Consider the following 27,974-nt stretch of genomic DNA (forward strand, 5'->3'; position numbering starts at 1 on the left):
CCTCTCTGGGTCACATAGTCTGTATTGGGGAGTGGGAGGCTAGGACGACTTCAGAGGTGTTCTAGTGATGTCTAACCAGAGCCCCAGTATGGAAAGCAGATGAAAGGGGACAGTCAGCTCTGCCCACAGTGATCTCTACGAGCTGAGCCTGAAAGTCATTGGATCAGCAAGACATGTGGCTCGCTCAGTTGGTAGAGCTAGGGCTTGTAAATTCAAACCTCACCATGGGTGTAGAGATTACTTAAAAAAAAAAAAAAGTCACTGGAGCAAGTTTCTTCAAAATTTAACTTTTTGTGACCACAAAATCCAGGACACCTAGGATCACACTCCTGGTCTATCTAAAGGGGGCCTTCAATTCCAAGTCTATTTGTGAGAAAAGAATAGTTGGTTTTCAACTGAGTACCCCCTACACACACACACACACACTGTTCTTAGCTTTATTTTTTTATGTTCCTAACTTTAAATAAAAATCCATCACTGCTCAATCATGTATAACTCATCTTTATTTTTCTCCAAAATATTGACTATAGCACTGACTATGGATAAGAGCTTTTGCTCATGACCCTAAAGACACAAAAAGAAATTGGGCATTCTATCCTCTTTCCAAACGTATGCCATTCTTTTTCGTACACAATTCTCATGCTCTTTTTCAATGCCAGCTTTTCATTTTAATGTGAAGTCTAAATGACTCTCCCAACAGGTTTATGGTTATGCTTTTCTTATATCCTACTATTTTCTGTGCTTCATCCCACTGCTTACCAGCACTGGTGAGAAGAGGAGGAGGGAAAGGGTTAGAATCTTCACTTCTATGGGCTGGTCCTTGCAGCCCAGTGAAAATAAAAAGCATGCAAAGACTGACTGGCCGAGATGGACGAGTAGAAGCAGTGATCTGTGGGCAAGGCGAGGTGCACTCATGGGTGCCCCATTACATTCCCACACTGTTCTTACTTTCTGTTCTCTAAAATACTAGAGAACGCTTTGCCAGTCTGTGAGCCACTAAACCTAATCTGCCTGTCCCTTTTCACCATCCCAGGAAAAAAGAGGAAGATTTGCAGACCTCTTGGATGCTAAATATTTACGGACCACATTACAGATCTGGGTCATATGGTAAGAATGTAATTATTTCAAAATGACTTTTCAATAAACACAGAGCTGACTTAAGTAAATCCACTCAGTGCCAGTGGGGAGTAAAACCACAAGGCTGACTCCAGCAATGTCTTATCTTTCTGCTACCACCACCAACTAACCAATAAATAAACCATTTTTTTTTTAAGGAGAAAGAAAGTATCTACAACTAGATTTTTATTTTTCATATGAGCTCACTTTCTAACCTTTTCTAGTCTGGCCTTTTTCCTCGCCACATGACAGAAAGGGATCCTTTGAAGTCACCAATAATTGAATTCAATGGGATAGACTCTGGTGGTTTTCTTTGTGTCCCACTTCTCTGTAGCCGTGACCTTGAATACACAAAGATTTTCTAAACAAGATACACAAAGTCCTACTGCATTAAATTAGGAACTCTGTGCCATGAGAGATCATGAAGAATCTGAAAGGTAAGGTCACCAACTAGGAGAAGAAATTTCTAAAATACATGCCCAGTTAAATTTTATATATATACACAACTCTAAATATATATAAAATTATATATATAATTCTTTCCAACAAGAAAAGATACCCAAACCAGTAGGAAAATGGGCAGGAGACTTGAACTGGCACTTGACCAAAAATTGTATCAAATAAATGTATGAAAACATGCTCAACCTTAAAATCACCAGGGAAATGCAAATTAAAACCAACGAGACCCATTACAAATCCACTGGAATGGTTAAAATTTAATTAATTATGCCAATTAACTATCCAATTAGATTAACTATAGCACGTATTGGGAATAATGTTAAGTAACGGGAACTCTCACACACAGCTGACTGGAGTTCAAAGTAAAACCAGTTTGGAAAATGGTTCAGAGGTATTCATGACAGTTGAAAATATGCAGAGTGTATGGCTCAGTAATTCCATTCGTAGCTTTATATCCAACAGAAATGTGTACATATGTTTACCAAAATACATTTGCACGGATGTCCTTAGCATTATTTTATTTGTAACAACCCCAAACTCTAAACCAGCCACATGTCTATTCACAGTATAATGGATGTGCTGTGTTACATTCACAAAAATGAAATACTTAAAAAAAAAATGAAATATTTTACAATAACAGGAAAGAGAAAACTAGTTATCTACATTCAATAACAAGACTAGTTATCTACATTCAATATTCAAAATATTCAATTTGAATCTTACAAACATCATAACGAGCAGAGGAAGCCAGACACAGATACATATTCTGTGATTCCATTTATATAAAGATAGAAAGCAGGCAAAACTAATCTATAGTGTTTAAATTCAGAAAAGTGTCTATCTGCCTTTCTCAGATAAAATCATTATTAATAGGCTGGTATGTTGCCTTTTAAGACTTTAATTTTTAAAATACTCTCAATATTTAGGGGCGCCTGGGTGGCTCAGTGGGTTAAGCCTCTGCCTTTGCTCAGGTCATGATCTCAGGGTCCTGGGATTGAGCCCCGCATTGGGCTCTTGGCTCGGCGGGGAGCCTGCTTTCTCCTCTCTCTCTCTGCCTGCCTCTCTGCCTCCTTGTGATCTCTCTGTCTCTGTCAGATAAATAAATAAAAATCTTAAAATACTCTCAATATTTGGAAATTGAACTAGAGTTACTGTATTTTTTAAAGATTTTATTTATTTATTTTAGAGAGAGAGCACAGCAGGGGGAGCGGCTGTGGGAGGGGGAACAGCAGCCCCCGCGCTAAGCAGAGAGCTTGATGTGGGGCTGGATCCCAGGACAGAGATCATGACCTGAGCGGAAGGCAGATGCTTAACTGACTGAGCCACCCAGGCGCCCCAAACTAAAGCTATTTTAATAACAAGAGGAAGTATTGTAACTACTAGGATTTTTTTTTTTGATACTTTGTTATGAAAATTTTCAAACGCACCCTGAAGTAGAGGATACCATGATGACCTCCGACTGATCCGTCCCCCATAACTGACGGTCACTGGTAGTTGCTCCTGGTTGCCTTGGCTCTGTTTTCCAGAGCCTACTTTGAAGCAAGCCCAGACTCCGTGACCTTTCATCCCCAGATACTTCTTTGAGAGTCTCAGCTGCTTGAGGACATTTTCTTAGATGATTCCACTCCTGTAATTAACAGACAAACAATCATCTCACTATTATCAGCTGATGCCCGCAGCACTGGCGATTTCCCCGGCTGTCCCTGTATATGCGGTGTACAGCTGACTTTCCAAACCACTTCTATGAACCTGAGAGGGGCTCCAGGGGTGTTTCTGGGGGGCTGATATTTCTTTCCTTGACTTTGACACATGAAATTTTCTGTATGTTATTATAATTTTATCTCAACACAAATATTTACTAAACAATAGACAGAAAAAAGACAAGAAGTAGATATAAAGGGAAAAACTCCCAGGGCTGCTCATGGCCGGCTAGAGACAGCTTTGGATCAGGCAGAATTCTAAAGATTACTACCAGGGCACCTGGATGGCTCAGTGAGTTGAAGCCTCTGCCTTCGGCTCAGGTCATGATCTCAGGGTCCTGGGATTGAGCCCCGCATCGGGCTCTCTGCTCAGTGGGGAGCCTTCTTCCCTTCCTCTCTCTCTGCCTGCATCTCTGCCTACTTGTGATCTCTGTCAGATAAATAAATAAAATCTTTAAAAAAAAAAGATTACTACCCCCCACCCCACCCCCAGATTACCAATTCCTGTTGATTTAATCACACGCTAATTTGGCGTGCTGGCGTAAAGGGACCGCACAGATGTAATTAAGGTTACCCGCCTTAAAATAGGGAGCATATGTGGGACTAAACAGGTGGGCCCAATCCAGTCACTTGAGTCTTTCAAAGTAGAGAGGTTTCTCCAGCTGGAAACAGAGACAGAGCAGAAGAGAAAGCATGAGGTGAGGCCAGGCGGAGAGATTCCTGGGCAGAAGGACCTGGGGAAGGAAGGAAAGAAGGGAGAAGGGCGGGAGGAAAGGAGGGAGGAAGCAAGCCTGCCTGCAGAAAGGGAGAGCAACAGGTCAGCAGTAGCAAGGAGACGGACATGCATTGTCCAGCCCCAAGGAGCTGAGCTGTGCTTGGGTCGGGGCAGATTCTGCGCCCCCACCCCCCACCCCCAAGGCCTCAAGAGACCCACACAACTTCAGGCCTACAGAACGGAGGAAATAAATGTGAGTTGTTTTAAGCAACCACGTTGATGCTAATTTGTTAGAGCGGAGACAGAAAGTGAGTCCACGCTTCAAATTTCCTTCACTGGCTGTGGGGCCCTCCCGGGTCCAGCCCCAGGCTGTGCCTGCAAAGCCTTTTCCCACCCGGGGTTCCCCTGCACACCTCCCTCCAGCTCCCTAGGATAGGTGCGCCCAGCCTTTGGCTCCCTCTGCACCCGGGGCCTCCCACCCAACCACTCTCCCCCTTCCCCCCACTTCTCTCCACCTCTGATGGCGCTGCCCCTCCTTCAGGCTGGCTTTTCTAATGAGCCGCTTCTCTCCCTTCCAGGCTGGGAATCTCTTTCGCCTACTACGGGGTCATCCTGGCCAGTGCCGAGCTGCTGGAGCGCGACCTGGTGTGTGGCTCGGGGGCCAAGTCCGAGTCCCAGTCTGAGGTGGCCGTAACCCTGCCGGACACAGAGGAAAGCCACAGCCCCTGCCACTGCCACATGTTTGCTCCCTCCGACTACAGGACCATGATTATCAGCACTGCTGGCGAAATTGCTTGTAAATGTCGACCTCAGTGTTTTGGGTCTGTTTGGGGTGGGGGGCCCTGTCCTAGATGTGGCTTTTGCCTGGGCAGAGCTGAGCAAGTCCCCAGTGTAGACTGGTGTGGGGAGAAGTGTGCAGGACTAGAGCTTTGAATTACTGTATCCTATCAGTTCTAAGCTGCATCCCCCCTTCCCCCCACTACCACTTTGGAAGTCTCTGAAATTGAGTTGTGTCTTAGAGTGGCTCCTGAAATTTCATTTGCAGCACTGTTAGCATTTTAGTGGACATAAAATAATAGTACTTAAAAATCATTGGAAGGGGAGGTGAACCATGAGAGACTATGGACTCTGAAAAACAATCTGAGAGGTTTGAAGCGGTGGGGGGTGGGAGGTTGGGGGAACCAGGTGGTGGGTATTAGAGAGGGCACGGATTGCATGGAGCACTGGGTGTGGTGCAAAAACAATGAATAATGTTATGCTGAAAATAAATTTTTAAAAATGCTAAAAAATATCAGTGGTGCCATGAATTTGATGGCAAACAGTATAAATCATTTAAAATACAGATCTAGAAGGTTTGCAATTAATGATAGACCTACATGTTCTAAGAAGCATCTTGGGCAGAAAGTACCCTTTCTGCACGCACCAGTGCTTGTCCTTCTTGGACCCATGAGGAAAAGCCTGGCGAAGGAGTCAGGAGATGGATGACCATGGGACTGGATTTGGGCTGGAACACACATGAGGTCTGGATGAAGTTGCCTCTTTCTGAAATGACAATGGGGAATCCTTGGTAAATGCCACTTGCTTTCGAGGTTTCAGAAATTGTCACTGTCATTTGTTTTTTAGTGAATCCTCTCAACATCCTGGGCATTAATTTCCTGGGAAGGCGGCTGAGCCTTTCTGTCACCATGGGATGCACAGCCTTATTCTTCCTTCTCCTCAATATTTGCACATCAAGGTATTTTTCTCTCTGATTGCTTGAAAATAATCTAGGTTTGTGTGGTGGGTTTAAGTTGTGGTTTCCTGACCCATAGCGTTCATTGGGCATCAGGGCAAACCCCTTTGACCTGGGGAGTAGTGAATGCGCTCCTCCTGGTTTGACTGGAATGGTCTTCCCTGGTACCCACCACTCCCCTTCTACTGACCCGGCCCCGCCTCTGCACTCCCAGGGTACAGGCGCAAGTGCAGGCGCAGTCATTCCACCCACTGAGATATTAGGGTCTTTATGCCAACCTTCGTGGAACCTCAGGACTCTAGTTGTTTTCAAATTATCTGGACCATTGTTATGATGGCTCAGGGAAACAGGTAACCTACCTGTGGGGTAAAAATTCGTTTCACTCTCAATTTGCAATCCTAGAATGTCCTCAGTTGTAATCTCTATCATTCTGCAAACCACATCATTTCCCAAATTGGGTGGTAGCAGAAGGGGTGCTCATCTGGGGCCCCAGGTTGGAACGGCACACTTGGGGGGTGGGAAGGACAGATAGGGAGTTGGGTTGAAGGTTGGGGTCCAGCATTTACTTTAGGACCCCACAGTCAGGCCAGGAGAGGAGCAGCACCTCTCTAGGACATGGTTATCTGTGGGCGTGTATTAGCATCTGTAATGCTAAGCTGTGTGATGTGAGCACCTGTCAAGGCCATGGAAAGCCCTCCATGCTGCCTTTTCTAACTTCTCTGGCATCTTGTTCCCTAGCGCTGGCCTGATTGGCTTCCTCTTCATGCTGAGGGCTTTGGTGGCAGCCAACTTCAACACCATCTACATTTACACTGCTGAGGTCAGTTGTGGGTTGGTTACTCCCAAGACATGCAAGGCAAGCTACTTTGATTTCACCGAGTGTAATTTTCTTTATAGCTCCATCCATGTCAAGATTGCATTCTTCTTGTTGGCTGAATGATAGTCCATTGTAGATCCAGACCACATCTTCTTTATTCATTAGGTGCTGGACATTTGGGCTCTTTCCATTGTTTGGCTATTATGGACATGGCTGCTATAAACATTGGGATGCAGGTGCCCCTTCAAATTAGTATTTTTGTATCTTTGGGTTAATATCTAGTAGAGCAATTGCTGGGTCATAGGGTAGCTCTCTTTTTAACTTTTTGAGGAACCTCCATACTGTTTTCCAGAATGGCTGTATCAGTGTGCCTTCCCACCAACAGTGTAGGAGGGTTCCTCTTTCCCCACATCCTCCCCAACACCTGTTGTTTCCTGTGTTGTTAATTTTAGACATTTTGACAGGTGTGCGGTGGGGATCTCATTGTGGTTATGATTTGAGTTTCACTCATGAATGTCGGTGAGCATCTTTTCATGTATCTGTTGGCCAACTGTATGTCTTTGGAAAAATATCTATTCTTCTGCCCATTTTTTAACTGGATTATTTTGGTTTGGGTGTTGAGTTTCAAAAATTCCTCATATCTTTTGGATTACTAACTCTTTATCAGGTATGTCATTAGCAAGTATCTTCTCCCATTCTTTAATGTTACTTTTTTAAAAAAAGATTTTATTTATTTATTTGACAGACAGAGATCACAGGTAGGCAGGCAAGCAGAGAGAGAGAGAGAGAGGGAAGCAGGCTCCCCGCCGAGCAGAGAGCCCGATGCGGGGTTCGATCCCAGGACCCGGGGACCATGACCTGAGCCAAAGGCAGAGGCTTTAACACACTGAGCCACCCAGGCACCCTTCTTCTCCCATTCTGAAGACTGCCTTTTAGTTTGATTGATTGCTTCCTTTGCTGTGCAGAAGCTTTGCATTTTGATGTAGTCCCAATAGCTTGCACCCATTGTGAATTTATTTTTGTGTATGGTGTAAGAAAGCGGTCCCATTTTCATTCTGCATGTCGCTGTCCAGTTTTCCCAACACCATTTGTGGAAGAGATGATCTTTTATTCCATTGTATATTCCCTCCTGCTTTGTCAAGGATTAATTGATCATACAGTTGTGGGTTCATTTCTGGGCTCTCTATTCTGTTCCTTTGATCTATGTGTCTTTTTTTTGGTGCCAGGATCATACTGTCTTGAGCACTACAGCTTTGTAATAGAGCTTGAAGTCCAGAATTGGGATGCCTCCAGCTTTGCTTTTCTTTTTCAAGATTGCTTTGGTGACTTAGGATCTTTTGTGGTTCCATACAAATTTTAGGATTATTTCATCTAGCTCTGTGAAAAATACCAGTGGTATTTTAATAAGGATTGCATTAAATGTGTAGATTGCTTTGGGTAATATAGGCATTTTTACAATATTAATGGAGAACATGGAGTTCTTCCACTCCATGAGCATGGAATATTTTTCCATTTCTCTGTGTCATCTTCAATTTTGTTGACCAGCGTTTTATAGTTTTCAGAGTACAGGTCTTTCATCTCTTTGGTTAGGTTTATTACTAGGTATCTAATGCTTTTTGGCACAATTGGAAATGGGGTCAATTTCTTGATTTCTCTTTCTGCTGCTTCATTATTGGTGTATAGAAATGCAACAGATTTTTTTTTAATCCTACCACTTTATGAAATTGTGTATCAGTTCCAGCAATTTTTAGGTGGAGTATTTGGGTTTTTTATAAAGACTATTTTGTCATCTGCAAATAGTGAAAGTTTGACTTCTTCCTTGCCCATTTGGATGTCTTTTATTTCCTTTTGTTGTCTGATTGCTGAGGCTAGGACTTCCAGTACTGTGTTAAATAATAGTGGTGAGAGTGGATATTCCTGTCTTTTTCCTGATTATAGAGGATACACTCTCAGTTGTCTTCATTGAGAACGATACTAGCCATGGGTTTTTCATATATGGCCTTTATTATATTGAGGTATGTTCCCGCTAACCCTGCTTTGTTGCGGGTTTTTATCATGAATAGATGTTGAAAGATCATGTGGTTCTTATTCTTCTACTAATGTGATGTGTGTATCCTTCTGACTGATGGGCAATTGCTGAACCACCCTTGCAGCCCAGGAATAAATCCTACTTGATAGTGGTGGATGGTTCTTTTAATGTACTGTTGGATTCCATTTGCTAGTACATTATTGAGAATTTTTGCTCCCATGTTCAGCAGGGATATTGGTCTGTAGTTTTGTTATTTAGTGGAGTCTTTATCTGCTTTTGCTGTCAGGATAATGCTGGCCTTATGGAATGAATTTGGAAGTTTTCCTTCTATTGCTTTTTTTGGAATAGTTTGAGAAGAATGGGTATTAACTCTTCTTTATTATCTATTTATTTATTTTTAAAGTATTTATTTACTTGACAGAGAGAGATCACAAGTAGGCAGAGAGGCAGGCAGAGAGAGAGAGAGGGAAGCAGGTTCCCTGCTGAGCAGAGAGCCCAATGCAATTCGGGGCTGGATCCCAGGACTCTGGGATCATGACTTGAGCTGAAGGCAGAGGCTTAACCCACTGAGCCACCTAGGCACCCCTTAACTCTTTTTTAAGTGTTGGTAGAATTCACCTGTGAAGCCATCTGGCCCTGGACTTTGCCTTGTTGGGTGATAGTCAATTACTTATTCAATGTATTTGCTGACTATTGGCCTGTTCAAGTTTTCTGTTTCTTCCTCTTTGGTTTTCGTAGTTTTAATTCTCTTGTAATTGTTTATACTTCTGTGATGTTGGTTGTTACTTCTTTCTCATTTGTGATTTTATTTATTTGGGTCTTTTCTTTCTGATAAGTCTGGCTCTAGGGTTGTATCAATTTTGTTTTTCAAAGAACCAGCTGCTAGTTTCATTGATCTGTTCTATTTTTTTTTCTAGTTTATCATTTATTTCTGCTCTTATCTTTATTATTTCCTTCCTTCTGCTTGCCGCATTTTTCTTTTCCTAGCTCCTTTAGATATAAGGTTAGGTTGTTTATTTGAGATTTTTCTTATTGCTTGAGGTGGGTCTGTACTGCTGTGTACTTCCCTCTTAGGATCATTTTTGCTGCATCCCAAAGGTTTTGGCCATTGTGTTTTCACTTTCATTTGTTTCCATGTATTTTTTAATTTCTTCTTTGATTTCCTGTTTGACCCATTCATTGTTTACTAACATGTTGTTTAACCTCCACATATTCATGGTATTTCCAATTTTTTTCTGTGGTTGACTTCAAGTTTCATAGAGTTGGGATCAGAAAATATGCATTGTATGGTCTCAATCTTTTTGTATTTGTTGAGGCCTCACTGTGACGTAGAATGTGATCTATTCTGGAGAAGATTCTTTGTGCACTTGAAAAAAAGTGTGTATTCTGCTTTAGGATGGAATGTTCTGAATGTATCTGTTAAGTCCATCTGGTCCAGTGTGTCATTCAAAGCCAAAGTTTCCTTGTTGATTTTCTTCTTAGATGCTGTGTCCTTTCATGTAAGTGGGGTGTTAACATCCCCTGCTGTTGCCACATTATCATCAGTGAGCTCCTCCTTTGTTTGTAATTGTTTTATATATTTGGGTGTTCCCACTTTGGGTGCAAAAATATTTACAATTGTTAGATCTTCCTGTTGGTTAGATCTCTTTATTATGACAGAATGCCCTTCATCTGTCATTACAGTCTGGTTTAAAATCTAGTTTGCCTGACTTATTGTTACTCCAACCTTCTTGTGACACTCATTTGCATGATAAATGTTTCTCCATCCCTCACTTTCAATCTGTAGGTGTCTTTAGGTCTAACATATGTCTCTTATGGGCACATATAGATGGCTCTTGTTTTCGTATCCATTCTGACACCCTGTGTCTCTTGACTGGAACATTTAGTCCATTTACATTCAGGGTAATTTTTGATACATGTTTAGTGCCATTTTATTATTTTGTGTTTGCATCTGCAGTTTTTCTCTGTTCTTTTCCTTGTTGCTTTTGGTCTCTCCACTCAGAGTCCCTTTCAGCATTGCTTGCAGGACTGGCTTAGTGGTCATGAACTTCTTCAGTTTTTGTTTGTTTGGGAAACGCTTTCTCTCTCTTTCTATTCTGAATGACAGCCATGCTGGATGGAGAATATTCTAGGCTGCAGATTTTCCCCACTCAGCACTTTGAATATATCATGCCACTCTCTTCTGGCCTGCCAAGTTTCTGTTGAGCAATCTGCAGCTAGATTTATGGGTTTTCCCTTGTAAGTTAGGGACTTCTTTTGTGTTGCTGCTTTTAGGATTTTTCCTTGATCTCTGTATTTGCAAATTTAACTACAATATGCCTTAGTGTTGGCCTGCTCTTGATTTTGATGGGAGTTCTCTGTGCCTCCTGGATCCGGATGCCTATTTCCTTCCTCAGATTTGGGAAGCTTTCAGCGATTAATTCCTGAAGTAAATTTTCACACACACACCAACCCCCTTCTTTCTCTTCCTCTTCTGGAACTCATAGGATATTGATGTAATTACATTTGATGGAGTCACTGAGTTTCCTAAGTCTGTTCTCATCCATAATTCTTCTTTCTGTCTCTCTCTCTCTCTCTTTTTTTTAAGATTTATTTATTTATTAGAGAGATGGAGAGAGACCAAAAAGCAGGCAGAGCAGCAGGCAGAGGGAGAGGGAGAAGCAGGCTCCCTCACTGAGCAGGGAGCCTGACATGGGGCTCGATCCCAGGACCCTGCAATCATGACCTGAGCTGAAGGCAGCTGCTTAACTGACTGAGCCACCCAGGCATCCCTTCTTTTTCTCTTTTGTTCAGCTTCATTGTTTTCTCTTTCATCTTCTGTGTCACTTACTCATTCCTCTGCTTCTCCAGCCCTCAGTGCATTTGGTCTGTTTCATTATCAGTTACAGCATTTTTCATTTCTGACTGATTCTTCAACTCTTTCATCCCTGTGGTAAGGGGCTCCCTGAAGTCTTCCATTCTTTTCTAAAGCCCAGCGAGTATCCTTACAAATTGTTGCTTCAAATTCTCCATCAGGCATGTCACTTATCTCTGTTCCACTTAGATTTGTGGCCCTGAGCTTAACTTGTTTCATTTGGGAGGAATTCCTCCATCTTAGCACTCTCCGTCTTCTGTGTTAGATGAGCCTGTTGGGTTTCCTACTCCTGAGAGTAATGACTTTGTGAGGAAGTGGTTCTATGGTATCCAGGGCTTGGGGCTTCAGGGAGTGTCTCTGGTGTGTGCTGCGTGTACTCTGCTGCTGTGTTCTGACTACTCTGTCCCTCAGGCCAGTCGCCTGCAGAGGCTCCATGCCTGCAGTGGGCAGTGTTTGGTCCTTGACCAGGACGTGGTGAGTTTTAACTGGGTGTGCTCCGATCTGCCTGTCAGATGAGACCTGAGGCTATTTCCACTAGAACTGAAGCCCCGCAGAACTCCCTGGTCAGGAGATGTGGTGTGGTTGGCGGTTTCCACTGGTCTCTCTGGAAGGGTCCCACTGTGCTGGGCCAGAGGCACACTTGCCCAAGGAGGGCAATCCCAGCAGAGCGCAGGGGGGAGACTGCATTTGTTTTCATCTCAGGAAACTGAAATCTGTTCAGCTTACAGATAGGGCCTGTGCAAATCATTAAAGCCACAGAGAAAAATATTCTTTTCTCCCCATAGTGATAAAAATAGGAATTGACATAGTTGATCTGTGTAATCCAGTCTGCTTCTGAAGTTACATTTGAAATATCCAACTTAACATATTTTGGAATAAATTCATTTAAAAGGTCATTTCTAAGTAAATTTTTTGATACTAATTGTCTAAAAAAAATCAAAGGCGTGTACCTAAAGATGATTGTCTTCTCTTACTCCACTCAGAGGACTTACTTTCTTTGCTCTGATATCACCACTATGTGTCTGAATCCATTGTTCTCAGTTATAGCTAGCAGTCTCATTTTCCAGAAAAAGAAAAAAAAAAACTCCCGAAAAAGACATTCCGCTCCCAGACCTTCTTATAAAAATACAACAATGTCTGCTGATGTCAGACAGCTTCTTGACTTTACACTGGACAAATGGTGCTTAATAAAATGTGACCAAGTAAAGAGGCAATGTGCTTTGCTTTAGTGAATGGATTAAAAATTATGGGTATTGTAGAGCTTCAAGAGAATTCTCGAGTTTTGAAAAACCATACTTTCATAAAGCGTTCTCCCTATAAATTGTTAAGTACTATTTGCTTACTTATTAAACTTCTGCCAGTTCCTAGAAGAATTTAGAATTAAGGAAGTACAGATCAAAGAAGTCTTATAGTAAGTGTAAGAAAGTTGTACTTAGAAAGTAGATTATGGGGGGCACCTGGGTGGCTCATTGAGTTAAGCGTCTGCCTTTGGCTCATGTCATGATCTCAGGATCCTGGGATCCCAGCCCCCATGTCCATCTCCCTGCTCAGCAGGGAGCCTGCTTCTCCCTCTCTCTCTGTCCACTGGCCCCCAGCTCATGCTGTCTCTCTCTCTTTCGAATAAAATCTTTTTTAAAAGGTAGATTATGCCATAAAATTCCATTTTATTTATTTATATTTGTTTGTTTATTTGAAGATTTTATTTGTCAGAGAGAGCGCACAAACAGAAGGAGCAACAGGCAGAGGGAGAAGCAGACTTCCCGCTGAGCAAGGAGCCCAATATGGGACTCGATCCCAGGACCCTGGGATCATGACCTGAGCAGAAGGCAGATGTTTAACCGACTGAGCCACCCAGGTGCCCCTATGGGAGGACTTTCTTTACTTTCAGTAGGACTACTTTATACATTTATAGCTCTAAAGTGGAAGTCTTCTGTTTGATACCAGAGCTTAACTGTTTGAAATTATACTTGGAATATTCAATTAAACACATTTTGCAGGGGTGCCTGGGTGGCTCAGTGGGTTAAAACCTCTGCTTTGGGCTAAGGTCATGGTCCCAGGTTAAGGGATGGATCCCCACATTGGGCTCTCTGCTCTGCAGGGAGCTTGCTCCCCCCCCCCCCCCGCCCCCTGCTCTCTGCCTGCCTCTCTGCCTACTTGTGATCTCTGTCAAGTAAATAAATAAAATCTTTAAAAAGAAAAAATTAAAGAAAACATATTTTGGAATTTGGTCATTTAAAGGCTCATTTCTAAGTGTTTATTTTTCTGATACTTAAAAATTCAGTGTTGTGGTGCCTGAGAACACGAATGTCCTATATTTCATAGCCTACACACCTGTAGAGAACAACTGGTATTTGCTGTATACAGAAGCCTGGCTGGGGGAGGAAGGGCAGGGGACTCAGGAAAGCAGGAGCCCAAGCTAACCGATGCTTCCTATGCTCCTCCCTCCAGGTCTACCCCACGATGATGCGCGCTTTGGGGATGGGGACCAGTGGCTCCCTATGTCGGATTGGAGCAATGGTGGCACCGTTTATATCCCAGGTACAGCCCGGGAGTCTCTGTAGCGGGGGGTAAGTCTAAAGGAGATGGGAAAAGCGGGACACCGGGTTCTTTCAAGTGAAAGCTTTAAGCAGGGAATTTCTGTTGACATCACGAGTATTCTTGAGAGGTTGTTTTCCCATTGTTGGGTGAATTTGGGTAGGGAAAGAGGCTAAGTAAGTGTTTCCAGCCTTGTAGTTGGTCAATAGCATGTATGTCATTGCGTGCACGATTTGGATTTTGTTGGGCATTGTTGCAGGAGGATGGAAAAGAAATGGAGGACATGAGAAGCTTGAGCAATTGCATATGAGTGGGTTTGAACCCGACCCTGTCCAGGGGTACAATCAAGAAGCACAGCATGGAAAGGCAGGGAGGGGCCGTCTAATGCTAGGGTCAAGGTTATCTGCAAATGCAGCTGGGGAAATGCAGTTTTCAAAGGAAGGTTTTGTGGGCCAAGCAGACAGACTGTCACGTGCATTTCCTATAACTTAACACATTTTGCCCCCACTAGGCTGTTATTCAATTGTTTTTAACTATTTGGGGAATGTTTTCCCCCTCACCTTAAGGAAAAACGAGGGCAGCTTTTGTCTAGTGATTTTCAAAGTTGTTTTTGGGTTTTTTTTTTTTTTTTTTGTACTGCTTTCACCATTTTCAGAAAAAAACACAGTGGTAAAAGCAGAAGTAAGATATGAATCCTGTTTCTGGATGACCCAGCTCTGGTCTAGCTTATTTTCTGAGCTTTAAGTAGAAATTGCATCTCTCTGTTTTTCAGCCACTTGAAACCTGTCTTTTGGGTATTCGTGGGTATTTTCCCTAGAGGCCACACAACTTTTTGTGGCTTTGTGGATCGGGAAAGATCACTAACTGTGTCTAGGTCTTCTGGGTCCATAGGCTCTGACCTGCTTTAGCCTCCTATGGCCAGGGAGTCGCAACCTTTTATAGTTAAATCGCTCCTCTCTCAATGTCCCTTCATCTGTAAAATAAAGATCAAAACAGCACCCACCACATAGGTTTGTTCTGAGTATTAATACATGGAAAACACTAAGCCCAACTTTGGTCACATAGTAAACACTGAATAAATGTTACCTAATAGCAATGATCACTAATAATGAAGGCCAAATGCTAAATGTTTCAAATAAATATCTCTCAAAAACAAAAATACATTTTTTAAATCCAGTATTTTGAACACGGTGCAATTGGGATGTTTTGCTTTCTTGATGGGTTTGGATGGGAGGTCAGAATCCCAGATCTGTTCACTCCTAGGATATCTGCTTGGGGTTGGCGTGGGGTGAGTTGCTCCAGGCAGAGAGGAAGGCCTTGGCGTCACTCTTGGGAGCTGATAATCCGTCCCTCCGCCTTCCTTTGGATGGGCTTCTCAAACTTGAGCGCGTATCAGAATTACCAGGTGTAACTTGATAACGAGAAGACTGCTGGATTCTACCCAGAGACTGAGGCTGAGTATGGGACCACCAGGGTCGTTCCAACAATACTCAGAGCAAACCTGCTGAGACTGGCCTGTGGACTGCCTTCAGGCCAGGCCATCCACAGGGAGAATAACAAGTGGGAGAGAAGCTTTACTTTCACTTAATTCTTCCTCTTCCTCCTTCCCTTCTCAACCTTCTTCCCCTTCCTTCTCCTCCTCCTCCTCCTCCTCTTTTTGCCCTTTATTTAGGAACTTATTATAATGACCCGTTTAACAAGTTGACTTCAAAGTACTTGCCTGCAAATCTACATACAGTTTGGCGGTTGGAAAACACACACACACACACACACACACACACACACACACACACACACGCGACTCCACCAAGCTACAGTATCTGATGGCATAGAATTGAGAATTCTTTTATTCCAATTCAACCTTCAGTCACCATTTGTTGCCCACTTACTCTGTGGCTGGATTGTTCTAGTTCCATTTTTTGGTGTCTATAAAGAAGCCAGACGAGGTTCCAGGGGTGGGTGGGAGCTGGCCTGCACTGGCTTGTGAAAATGAACTTCTAAATTTTCAAGCAGTTCTGCGGTCTGGTTGATGTCCCATCAGATCATGAAATTACCCGTAGTGGTAGTATTTGGACCCTGGACATTGGCACCTGGTAGCAGTGGGACTTTTTTGGGGAAAGGCTGTTGTTGAAGCGTTTGGCGGCACACCACCACAAGATTCTCTCTCTCAAGAGACTGGCATTCAAGTTGGGAATTTACCAATATGCAAACAATTAAGATAATTCCACCTTATAGAAAGGTTTGTGAGGTAATATGATAGGGAGTCAAAGTGCTGACAGGTCTTTTTAGGCAAAACCTCTCTGGGAAGGTGACATTGGAGTTGAAACCTGAAATATGAGAAGTTGACAACTGACAGAGAAAAAGCATTTCCAGTAGGATACCTGCTGGTACAGAAGAAGCCTGGAGAAGCCAGAGATGGGTGTGTTCCAGGAATAGAAACTTGCTGTGATGAGCAGAACAAGACACATGCAGGGAGAGAAAGTGCCTTAGAGGCATCGTGAGGACCTGGGAATTTGTCCTGAGAATAGTGGGAAATAATTTAAGGGTTTTAAGCAGGTAAGTGACAGAAATAGTTCTGCACTTCGAAAAGAGAGCTCTGCTTGCTGTTTAGTGAACTGTGGGGCTGGGTAGGGCCAGGGTAGAACAAGCTTATGGTAAGACTTTAATCTCAGGTTGCCATGTCCTACTCCTGCGAAAAGAAATTTTAGAATTCTGGAAGATGTTTCTCTTAGGTCAAGGAAGAAACTACATAAAAAATTTAAATTTCTGCCCAGAAAAAAAAAAAATCTACCATAAATAAAGATGAAAGCCAAATGTTTATCTTTCAGGGCTCTCAAAAAGCTTGAACTGCATTGCCCCAGCTAAGTAGTGACTTTGTTGTCCTGTCAAATTCCTGACTGGCTACGTGGAATCCCAGTGAATCAATGCATGAGACTATATACCACACTTTGCAAGTTAATGGGGATGAAAAAATACACATTTCATTTTTTCATAAGTAATTTCTAATATGCAGTACTTTCAAAAAGTTTTCATTTGAGTTAGCATGGGGGATGGGGGGCAGAGAAGCAGGCTCCCTGCTGAGCAGGGAGTCTGACATGGGGCTGGATGCCAGGACGCGGGGATCATGACCTGAGCTGAAGGCAGACGCTTAACTGACTGAGCCACCCAGGCGCCCCGCTAATAAGCAGTATACTTACTGAGTAACTACGTGTGTATCGTGAAAGATAAACCAAGCTGGACACTAGTTAAAGGGGCGAGGACGTATTTTGGTCAGTAGTAACTATTGCAATAGGGAAGAAGAGCCCAGGGTGAACGGAAATCAACTTTGATTTGTGCTGGGGTGGCTGGCATTTTACAGGGAGAATGTGGGGGTGGGGCGGTAGACCAAGGGAAGTGAAAAATTGCGAAAAGTGGAAACAAGGGGTTTGGCCCATGTGAAACCTGTACAAATGTTGTACCTCCAGGTACTGACTGGCACAAAGGGGCGGACTTGAGTTTCTCCTACAGGCATGTGAAATGGGACTGAGGGTCATCTTGGCGGGCTGTGGCCTTCAGCTGCTGGAAACCAGTCTAGTGTTGGTTTGGGTCTTTTATAGGCCAAGGTTGGGGCTGGGTGAGAAGAGGCTTAGAGCAGTCTGGCTAGAGTTTGGACTAGGAGAGGGTGTTTGTCAGTGTTTTTTGTGTTGTAACTAGGCTTGTGTTTATTGTATTTTCAGTAATTTGATTTCCATGGTTTTTTTTTCTATGCTAAAAACACAAAAGTTACAAATTTGAGTTAAAATGTCATTCCCTAAAATATTTTATCTGAGATAACAAATACAAATATTTATTTTTTAAAAGATTCATTTAAAAGAGAACACACATGCTGGGGAGGGGGGCAGAAAGAGAATGAGAGAAGCAGACACCCCACTGAGTGTTGAACCTGATCCTGGGCTCAACCCCACGACCCTGAGATCATGACCTGAGCTGAAATCAAGAGTTGGACACTTAACCAACTGAGCCATCCAGGCACCCCACAAATACAAATATTTTAATGAAGCTCTTTCATGATTCTAACTATATGTCTGTATGAATGAACATGTATATACAGTTTACCCAAATATGATCACAATTCATATACTTTTTAAAATTTAGATATAATTGGGCACCTGAGTGGCTCAGTGGGTTAAGCCTCTGCCTTAGGCTCAGGTCATGATCTCAGGGTCCTGGGATCAAGTCCCGCATTGGGCTCTCTGCTCAGCAGGGGGCCTGCTCCCCCCCACCCCACCGCCCGCCTCTCTGCCTACTTGTGATCTCTTTCTGTCAAATAAATAAATAAAATATTTAAAATAAAATAAAATAAAATTTAGATATAATTGACATGTAACTTCCTAGTTTCAGGTGTACAACATTGTAATTGTATGTATATATTACAAAATGATCACAGTAAGTGTGGTTAACACCCATCACAGATTTTTCTTGTGATGAAAATTAAGATTTATTCTCAGCTACTTTTGAATATACAAAACAGTATTCTTATATTCACCATGCTGTACATTAGATCCCCAGGAATTATTTTATAACTGGAAATTCGTGTCTTTTGATGCCCTTTACCTGTTTTGCAAATTGTACCCCCCCCCCCAGGAACCCCCCCCCCCCCGCCCCCCGCCACAACCCCGCTTCTGGCAACCACCAATCTGTTCTCCATTTCTGTGAGTCTGGGGTTTTTGTTTTTTCAGAGTCCACACACAGATGACATCATAGGGTATTTCTCTTTCTGTCTGGCTTATTTCACTTAACATAATGCCTTCAGGGTCTTTCCATGCTGGTGTAAGGGCCAGGATTTCTTCTTTTCTTTAGCTGGATAATATTGCACTGTATATGTGTACCATATTCTTTCTATCCATTCATCCATCAATGGATTCGTGTTTTTTCCAGGTCTTGGCTGTTGTAAATAACCCTTCAGTGTGCATGGAAGTACATATTTTTCTTCAAATTTGTGTTTTCAGTTCTTTTAGATAAATAACCAGAAGTGGAATTACTAGGTCATAGCATAGTTCTGTTTTTTATGTTTTGAGGAACCTCCGTGCTGGTGTTTATTGTGGCTATCCCATTTATATTCCCACCAACAGTAAGCAAGTGTTCTGTTTTCTCTATATCTTTGCCAACCGTTCATTACTTTTATTTGTTTATTTAAGACAGAGAGTGAGCATGAGACGGGGAGAGGGAGAAGCAGACTCCCCACTGAGCAGGGAACCACGTGGGGCTCCATCCCAGGACCCCGGGACCAGGACCCAAGGCAAAGGCTTGAGCCACCCAAGTGCCCTTTATCTTTTTGGTAATAGCCATCCTGAAAGTTCACTGAAAGTTTGGTTTGTATTTCTCTGATGACGAGTGATGTCGAACACCTTTTCATGCACCTATTGGCCAACTGAACGTCTTCTTTGGAAAATACCTGTTCAGATCCTCTGCCCATTTTTCAATGAGATTTTTCGAGGTTTTTGTTACTGAGTTGTATGAATCGCTTATATATTTTGGCTCTTAACCCCTTATGACATACATGATTTGAAAATATTTTCTCCCATTCTGTTGGTTGTGTTTTCATTTTGTTGATGGTTTTCCTTTACTGTGCAGAAGCTTTTTAGTTTGTAGTCCCACTTGTTTATTTTTACTTTCATTTCCTTTCCTCTTGGTATCACATCCAAAGAAATCAAATCTGCCTCTGGTTTCTTCTAGGAGTTTTATGGGGTCTTAATCTTGTCGTCTTCTACCAATTTTGAGTTGATTTTTATGAATGACTTAAGATAGTAGTCCAGCTTCATTCTTTTGTGTGTAGCTGTCCAATTTCCCCAACACCACTTACTGAAGAGACTCTTCTTTCTTCATTGAATATTCTTGGCTCCTTTGCTGTAAATTAATTGACTAAACATACAGGGGTTTATTTCTGGGCTCTTTATTCTGTTTTATTGATCTGTTTCTGTTCTTATGCCAATACCACACTGTCTCAATTTCTATAGCTTTGCAATCTACTTTGAAACCAGCAAATGTGATGATGCCTTCTCAAGATTTCCCTGGCTATTTGGGGTCTTCTGTGGTTCTAATATGAGTTTTAGGATTGTTTGTACTATTTCTGTGAAAAAAGTTCCATTTGAGTTTTTTTTAAAGATTGCACTGAATCTCTAGATTACTTTGGGTAGTATGGACTTTTAAAAATATTAATTCTTCTTGGGGCACCTGCGTGGTTCAGTGGGTTTGGCCTCTGTCTTGAGCTCAGGTCATGGTCTCAGGGTCCTGGTTTTAAGCCCCACTCAGACTCCCTGCTCTGGGGGAGTCTCCCTCAGACTCCCTCCCTGGGGGTCTGCTTCCTCCACTGACCCCACCCGACTCAAGCTCTCTCACTCTCTGTCTCTCTCTCTCTCTCTCAAATAAATAAATAAATAATATTTTAAAAATTTGTTGGTAGTGTATAGAAACACAACATATTTTTAAACATTTGCATCCTGCAGCTTCACTGAATTCATTATTCTATCATTTTTCGGTGGCATCTTTAGCATTTTCTGTATATCATATCATGTTTCTGCAAACAGTGACAGTTTTGCACCATGCTTTCATATTTTGATGCCTGTTATTTCTTTTTCTTGCTTAATTCTTCTAGCATTTCTAATACTGTGTTGAATAAAAGTGGGGAAAGTTGGTGACCTTGTCTTAGTCCTGATCTGAGAGGAAAAGCATTTTATCTTTTCCCCATTGAGTATAAGGTAAGTTGCAGGCTTGTCAAATACAGGCTTTATTATGTTGCAGTATGTTTCCTCTATACCTGCTTGGTTGAGAGTTTATCATAAATGGATGTTGAATTTGTCAAATGCTTTTCTACATCTTTTGAGATAATCAGTATTTTTATTGTTCATCTTGTTTAATGTAGTATATCACATTGATTTGTGGATATTAAACCATCTCTTAACCCTAGAATAAATCTCACTTGATTATAATGTATGATCTTTTTAAGGTATTGTTGATTTTGGTTTGTTAACATTTTGTGGAGGATTGTTGCATCTATGTCCATCAGAGGTGTTGGCCTATTGTTTTCTTGGGACATCCTTGTCTGGTTTTGGAATCAGGGTAATGCTGGCCTGTAAAATGAGTTTGGAAGTGTTCCCTCTTCTTCTGTGTCTTGAAGGAATTTAAGAAGGATTGGTATTTAAATGTTGAGTAGAATTCACCAGTGAAGCTGTCTGGTGCTGGACTTTGGTTTGTTGGAAAGTTTTTGATTACTGACTCAACCTCCTTACTAGTAATTGGTCTGCTCAGATTTTCTATTTCTTCATGATTCAGTCTTAGTAGATTGTATGTTTCTAGGAATTAATCAATTTCTTCTATGTTGTCCAAGTTGTTGGCATATAATTGTTCATACTAGTCTCTTACGATCCTTCATATTTCTTGGTATCAATTGTAACATTGCCTCTTTTTTCCCCGCTAAGATTTTATTTATTTATTTGACAGTGAGAAAGCACAAGCAGGTGGAATGGTGGAGGGATAGGGAGAAGCAGGCTCCCCACTGAGCAGGGAGCCTGACGTGGGCTCCATACTTGGATCCTGGGATCGTGATCTGAGCCAAAGGCAGATGTTTAACTGACTGAGCCACGTAGGTGCCCCCTCCTTTTTTTTTTTTTTAAGATTTTATTTGTAACATTTCCTCTTTCACTTCTGATTTAATTTGGATCCTTTCTCTTCTTGGTGAGTCTAGCTAAAGTTTTGCTAATTTTTTTTTTTTAAGTAGATCTTAGTTTCATTGATCTTTTCTATTTCTTTTTAGTCTCTATTTCATTTATTTCCACTTTGATCTTTGTTATTTCCTTCCTTCTACTAACTTCAGCCTTGGTTCGTTCTTTTTTCTAGTTCCTTGAAGTATGAAGTTAAGTTTTTTAGTTGAGACCTTTCTTGTTTCTTGATATAGGCATTTATCACTATTAACTTCCTTAGAACTGCTTTTCCTGTATCCATAAGTTTTGGTATGTTGTATTTCCATTTTTGTCTCAGGGTATTTTTTGACTTACTTGATTTGTTTGACCCATTGGCTATTCAGTAGTATGTAGTTTAATCTCAACATATCTGGAAATTTTCCAATTTCCTTCTTATAATTGATTTCTAGTTTCATACTATTTGGGTCAGAAAAGGTGCTTGATAGGATTTCAATCTTAAATTTATTAAGTCTTGTTTTGTGGCTTAACGTATTATCCTGGAGAATATTCTGTGTATGCTTGAGAAAAATGTGTATTCTCTTGCTTTTGGATGGCATCTCCTGTACATGTTAAGTTCATCTGGTCTAAGGTGTCATTTAAGGCCAGTATTTCTTTATTGATTTTCTGTCTGGACAATCTACCTATCATTGAAGTAGGATATTAAAGTCTCCTATTATTACTGTATTGCTGTCTGTTTCCTCCTTTGGTCTGTTAATACTTTGTATATTTAGGTGCTCCTATGGTGAGTGTGTACATATTTATAAATGTTACATGCTTTCATTGGATTGATCCCTTTATCCTTATGTAATTAAGTCTTTTATCATGGTCTTTGTTTTAAAGTCTATGTTGTTTGAGAAAATCTAAGTACCACAGCTTTCTTTTCATTCTTATTTTCATGGAATATCTTTTTCTATCCCTTTGCTTTCAGTCTGTGTGTCTTTACATCTGAAATGAATCTCTTGTAGAGAACATACAGAAAGGTCTTATTTTCTTATCCATGTATGTATGTATGTATGTATGTATGTATCTATTTTATTATTGACTTATTTAATTTTATTTTTTCAGTGTTCCAGATTCATTGTTTATGCACCACACCCAGTGCTTCATGCAATACGTGACCTCCATAATACCCACCACCAGGCTCCCCCAAAACCCCATCGCCCTCCCCTCCCAAATTCTGTTTGTTTCTCAGAGTCCACAGTCTCTCATAATTTGTCTCCCCCTCTGATTTCCCCCAACTCCCTTCTCCTCTCCTTCACCCAATGTCCTCCATGTTATTCCTTACGCTCCACAAATAAGTGAAACCATATGATAATTGACTCTCTCTGCTTGACTTATTTCACTCAGCATAATATCCAGTCCCATCCATGTTGATAAAGTTGGGTATTCATTATTTCTGATGGAGGCATAATATTCCATTGTATATATGGACCATATCTTCTTTATCCATTTGTCTGTTGAAGGGCATCTTGGCTCTGTGGAAAGAACCAAGATGCCCTAATCCATGCATTTAGAGTAATGACTGATGTACTTACTACCATTTCATTCATTGTTTTCTGGCTTTGTTCCTTCTTATTCTTCTCTTGCTTTCCCTTTGTGATGAGATCATTATCTGTACTGGTAGACTTGGGTCCTTTATCATTTGTGTTTCTACTCTAGGTTATTGCTTTGTGACTTATGAGGCTTATGTTAGATTTCTTACAGATATAACAGATATAAAGTCAGTAGAAGGAAGGAAATAACAAAGAACAAAGTGGAAATAAATGAAATAGAGACTAAAAATACAATCGAAAATATCAATGAAACTGAGCTATTAAAAAAAAAAAAAGACAAACCTTTAGCTGGACTCACCAAGAAGTTTAAGTTGATAATAATTTAAATTTGAACTCATTACTCCCCTCCACATTCTCTTTTTGATATCACGGTTAACATCTTTTTATCCTGAGTATCCATTAACAAATTGTTGTAGTTGCTTTTACTACTTATAGAGTGAGGCAGAGGAAGAGGGTAAAGCTGCTGTCTGCTGGTCTCCATCTCTGGACAGCATTGTAATCAGCCTCTAAATGTTTGTTGAAGTAGAAGTCTGCCCTTCAGGCCACAGCTTGAAGATAAACGAATAGAATAGGCGTCTTTCACGGAAAGACCGGGGTTGCGTTTCAGTCTGCTGTGAGTGCTGTGCTCTGGGTGGGGGCAGAGGGTGGATAGCCAGTTTAGAACTCTTTCTGTTGGTTGCAGTCCTGTGAGACCTATGAACATAAGTTCTGTTGGCCACCAGAACCAGGAGATTCAGGGGTGCCCCCTGGCTGGCAGCCACCCAAACTGGGGCAGACATATGTTTAAGCTCTTTTCCAGGAGATACTGGTGACCTGGAGTGAGCGAGAGGGAGAAGATAGCACCCACCCCCTGAAGTGTCTGGAGAGGATGACAGTTGGTGGCTAGATGTGTATTTAGTTAGGAGTCTACCTTCAGGCGGAACCTCTGAAGACAAGCTAATAGATAGCTCCTGTTTCCAGAAAGATGGAGTTTTGGTCTGTTGTCTCTCCCCCTGCTAAGTCCTGCAGGGTAGCTGGCTGGGAATTCTTTATTACAGTCCTGTGGAAGGTCAGCCCTGCTAGACATCACATCCAGGTGATCAGGAGGTATCCCCTGGGCAATAGCCACAAAAACTAGGGCACCAGACATGTGCACAAGTTCCTTCCTTGGAGAAACCAGATCTCTGGAGCAAGGCTAAGGGAGAGTGCAGAGTTGTTCCTTGCTGGCCTCCATCTTTGGAGAGTATTTCAGTAGATTCCTAGTTGTGTGTTCAAGGAGATGCTTGTGTTCAAGGGTGATGCTTTAAGCAGACAGGCCTCTTTCATAAAAAGACTGCATGTGTTTGACCGGGCTGTCTCTGCCTCTGGCTGGGGAGGGGGTTGTGGAGGGGGTTAGGGGGCTAGTAGTTGGCCAGGTAATTGCATTTGAGCCCTTTAAGAATGGTTTCTTCATTTTCTGGGGCTGTGGGGATCTCATGGACACAAACCCATTGGCTCTCAAAGCTAGATGTTGTAGGGGCTCATCTCTCTGGTGCGTCTTAGAAGTTGGGGTGTCAGATGTGGGATTCAGACCCATAGCTCCTTGGGGAGGAGCTTGGAGTTCTAAGTTCCTTCCTGATTGTGATGGCTGCCCCAGGAGTGGGGTTTAGGGCAAGATTGTGTCTCAGCCTCTCCGACTGTTTTGATGTGGGTTTTCTTTCTTGTTTGCCCTATCTATAGGAGTTGCTCAGCTAGTTTTTAGATTTCTTTCAGAGGAAATTATTTCATATATACCTGTAGATTCAATCTGTCCGTGAAAGGAGGTGAGTTTAGGATCTTCCTATGTTGCCATCTTGAATAGAAACTTCCATATACTTTTTTTTTTTTAAACTTTTTTTCTTACAATTTTATTTATTAGTTTGACAGAGAGAGAGCACAAGCAGAAGGAGTGGGAGAGGGAGAAGCAGGCTTCCCGTAGAGCAGGGAACCCGATGTGGGGCTCGATCCCAGGACCCTGGGATCATGACCTGAGCCAAAGGCAGACGCCTAACAACTGAGCCACCCAGGTGCCCCTTCCATATACTTTTTATAGCCTACTTTCTGCATGCAGCAATATGTTGCTGACATTTTTCATATCCATAAAAAGTCAAGCCCTCTATTCATGCTGAAAAATGTATTCTCATATGTATACTCCAAAAATAACTTTTCAGGGGTGCCTGTGTGGCTCAGTGGGTTAAGCCTCTGCCTTCAGCTCGGGTCATGATCTCGGGGTCCTGGGATCGAGCCCTGCAGTCTCTCTGCTTGGCGGGAGCCTGCTTCTCCCTCTCTCTCTGCCTGCCTATCTGCCTGCTTATGATCCCTCTCTCTCTGTCAAATAAATAAATAAAATCTTTTTTTAAAAAAAGTAACTTTTCAGTTAATTTATCAGTTCTGTATTGTTAAAGTTCTAGACTACTTGATGCTGTTCTATCATAAATAACAGTAATGAGCAGCCTTGCACTTACATTTTTATCCAGCTATGCAATTACCTCTTTAGGATAAATTCTTTAGAAATTGGATTGGTAGGTAGGTCAGGGGGTCTGCTCAATTTCCATTTTGATACACTGCTAACACCCTCTTTGGGAAGGTTGTACAAGTGAGGACAGGCGGTCCTGCCGCTTCACTTGTCCACCGGTTTGGTTAGTCTTTGTTGTATTTGCAAATCTCACTGGCAATAAAGGGTATCTCTTTATCATTGTAATTAGTCTTTCTTTGGTGAGTAATGAGACTGAATGCTCTTTTCACATTTTAATTGGGTATTTTATTTTTTTTAGCCTGTCTATCTAGGGCCCTTCTCATTTTTCAATTCTTTAAAACATTGAGAATGTTTTTTTCTCTTATGTATAAAGGGTTTCAACCATTTTTCTGACATACTGTAAACACTGGCCCAATTTTCCATTTGTCTTTTTGTTCTTGTTTCTGTTCTCCTTGCTTTGTAAGTTCATAGACACTCATGTTTATCAATGTTTTCTTTACAACTTCTGTGGTCTGTGATTAGGATTATGAAAATAGACCTTTCCCTTCCAATCTTCTGTAGTCTTCTCTTTTTGGAAGAGAGGATATATAAGCATTTTATTGAAGTATAACATGTAAAAGCCTCAGCCTTCACGAAGTGAATGCATCCCAGATTCTGACCCGGAAAATCCTGACCGGGACATTGGGATACTGCAGTAGAAGGCCTAATGTGATTTCCTAACTGGTGGACCAGTGGTCCCTACACACTTGATTTAATAACCCATTTTTTTACTCCTGAGTTAGAAATGTCTGTTTGCTTACATTTTCACAATTACTTGTTCTATTTCTAGCCTCGCTATTTTAGTCCATTAATCTTTCTGGTTTCGTCATTGTCATAGTCTTCTGGTTAGTTGAATGATATTTATAGTACACTGGCTGCCTGAGCCTCACCTCATTGTTCTTCTTTCTCAGATAAGCTGCAAAGCCTCCCCTGTCTGCCCAAACCCTTTTAAGATTTTAATTATTAATTCATTAAATATATCCATTAATTTAGGAAAAAGTGACTTTTTCCCCTAATATAATCTTAAGAGCAGAGTTTGTCTCCAGTTGTTCAATGTTTGTTCTATGCTCCTTGCTGACATTTTACTGTTTTCTTGTGAGAGATCCTGAAAATCTTGTTAAGTGTATTCTTAGGCATTTTAAGGCTCTTCATTGTTGTTGTGAATGGATTGTTTTCTTACATTGTAAATTCTGGTCTCACAGTTTGCATGAGCTGTATTTGCAAAGGCTAGTGAGTGTTTGGCTGTTGATTGGCCAACAGCCAGCTCACTGAACTCATTCCTCATTTCTAATGGTTTTTCATCTGAGCCTTTTCAGTTTTTTTAGGTTTATAATCACATCTGTCTCGTGATTTCAATCCATCCCTCCAGGTGGAACCCTTCCAGTCAACATTTTAATGTGTTTAAGATTCCATAGCTTACATGTGATAAACTCACTCCCATTGGCTCTCCTTCCTCTTCTTCCCAGCCCAACTACTTAATTGGGTGTCATCACTTCCTCCCCCCCAGAGATTCCCCCACCCCACAAACCCAGCTGCAGCCCTCCCTGTTCCACCAGAATGATTCTTGATAGCATCTCTGATGACCTCCATACCTCTACACCTAAACCTTGTTTTAATCTCCCATGTTGACCTCTCCCTTACTATAAGGACAAGTGGTTATGTCCTCATTTTCTCTCACCTTCTCGGGGCATCCATCACCTGCCGCACTTGGGGGTTTCCTCCTGTGTCTCGGGTTTTTCCTTCCCCATCTCCTTTGTGGTTTATCTTCCTCTCCTTTTTTTTCCCCATTGTTGGGCATTCTTAGTGCTCAATTTTAGACCCTCATTTTTTTTATTTTAGTCTCCATGTAGGTGATTTCACCCATTTTTTTATGATTTTAATTACTAATCAGATGCTCACAACTCCCAACTTTGTATGCCTGGACTAGGCCTTACTTAGTTCCAGATTCATGTTATCTAGTTGTTTCCTTGGCATTTCCACCCAAATTTCTCAAATCATCTTCAATTCAGCATGTTCAGTGTCGTTCTTGGGATATCTTTCCCCACATCCATTCCTCTTTCAGTCCCCATCAGCGAATGCCATCACTATCCAACCTGGGGTTGTCCTTCTCCTCTCTTCTCCCTTCTCATCCTAGTCAATCCCCACCACGTGGATTTACCCTCCTAGTACAGGTCCTGCATCATTCACCTTTCCTCCTTTCTTACGACTGGCACCACTCTGGTTCAAATAACCCT

General features: G+C 41.8%; 1 protein-coding gene across 1 annotated transcript in view; it reads left to right on the top strand.

Annotated features, from left to right (window-relative positions):
* The window catches only part of SVOPL (SVOP like), a 64,603-nt gene that overhangs the window by 29,654 nt on the left and 6,975 nt on the right, over positions 1 to 27,974 (top strand). Inside the window, exons 9-13 of the mRNA XM_032865327.1 lie at positions 1,034 to 1,107; positions 4,569 to 4,786; positions 5,614 to 5,725; positions 6,461 to 6,542; positions 13,871 to 13,960. Of these exons, the coding sequence (XP_032721218.1) occupies positions 1,034 to 1,107; positions 4,569 to 4,786; positions 5,614 to 5,725; positions 6,461 to 6,542; positions 13,871 to 13,960 (576 nt within the window). The remainder of the gene's footprint in view (positions 1 to 1,033; positions 1,108 to 4,568; positions 4,787 to 5,613; positions 5,726 to 6,460; positions 6,543 to 13,870; positions 13,961 to 27,974) is intronic.

Source organism: Lontra canadensis, unplaced genomic scaffold (assembly GCF_010015895.1).
Source record: "Lontra canadensis isolate GAN:19392208 unplaced genomic scaffold, GSC_riverotter_1.0 scaffold2, whole genome shotgun sequence".
In the NCBI taxonomy this organism is placed as follows: domain Eukaryota; kingdom Metazoa; phylum Chordata; class Mammalia; order Carnivora; family Mustelidae; genus Lontra; species Lontra canadensis.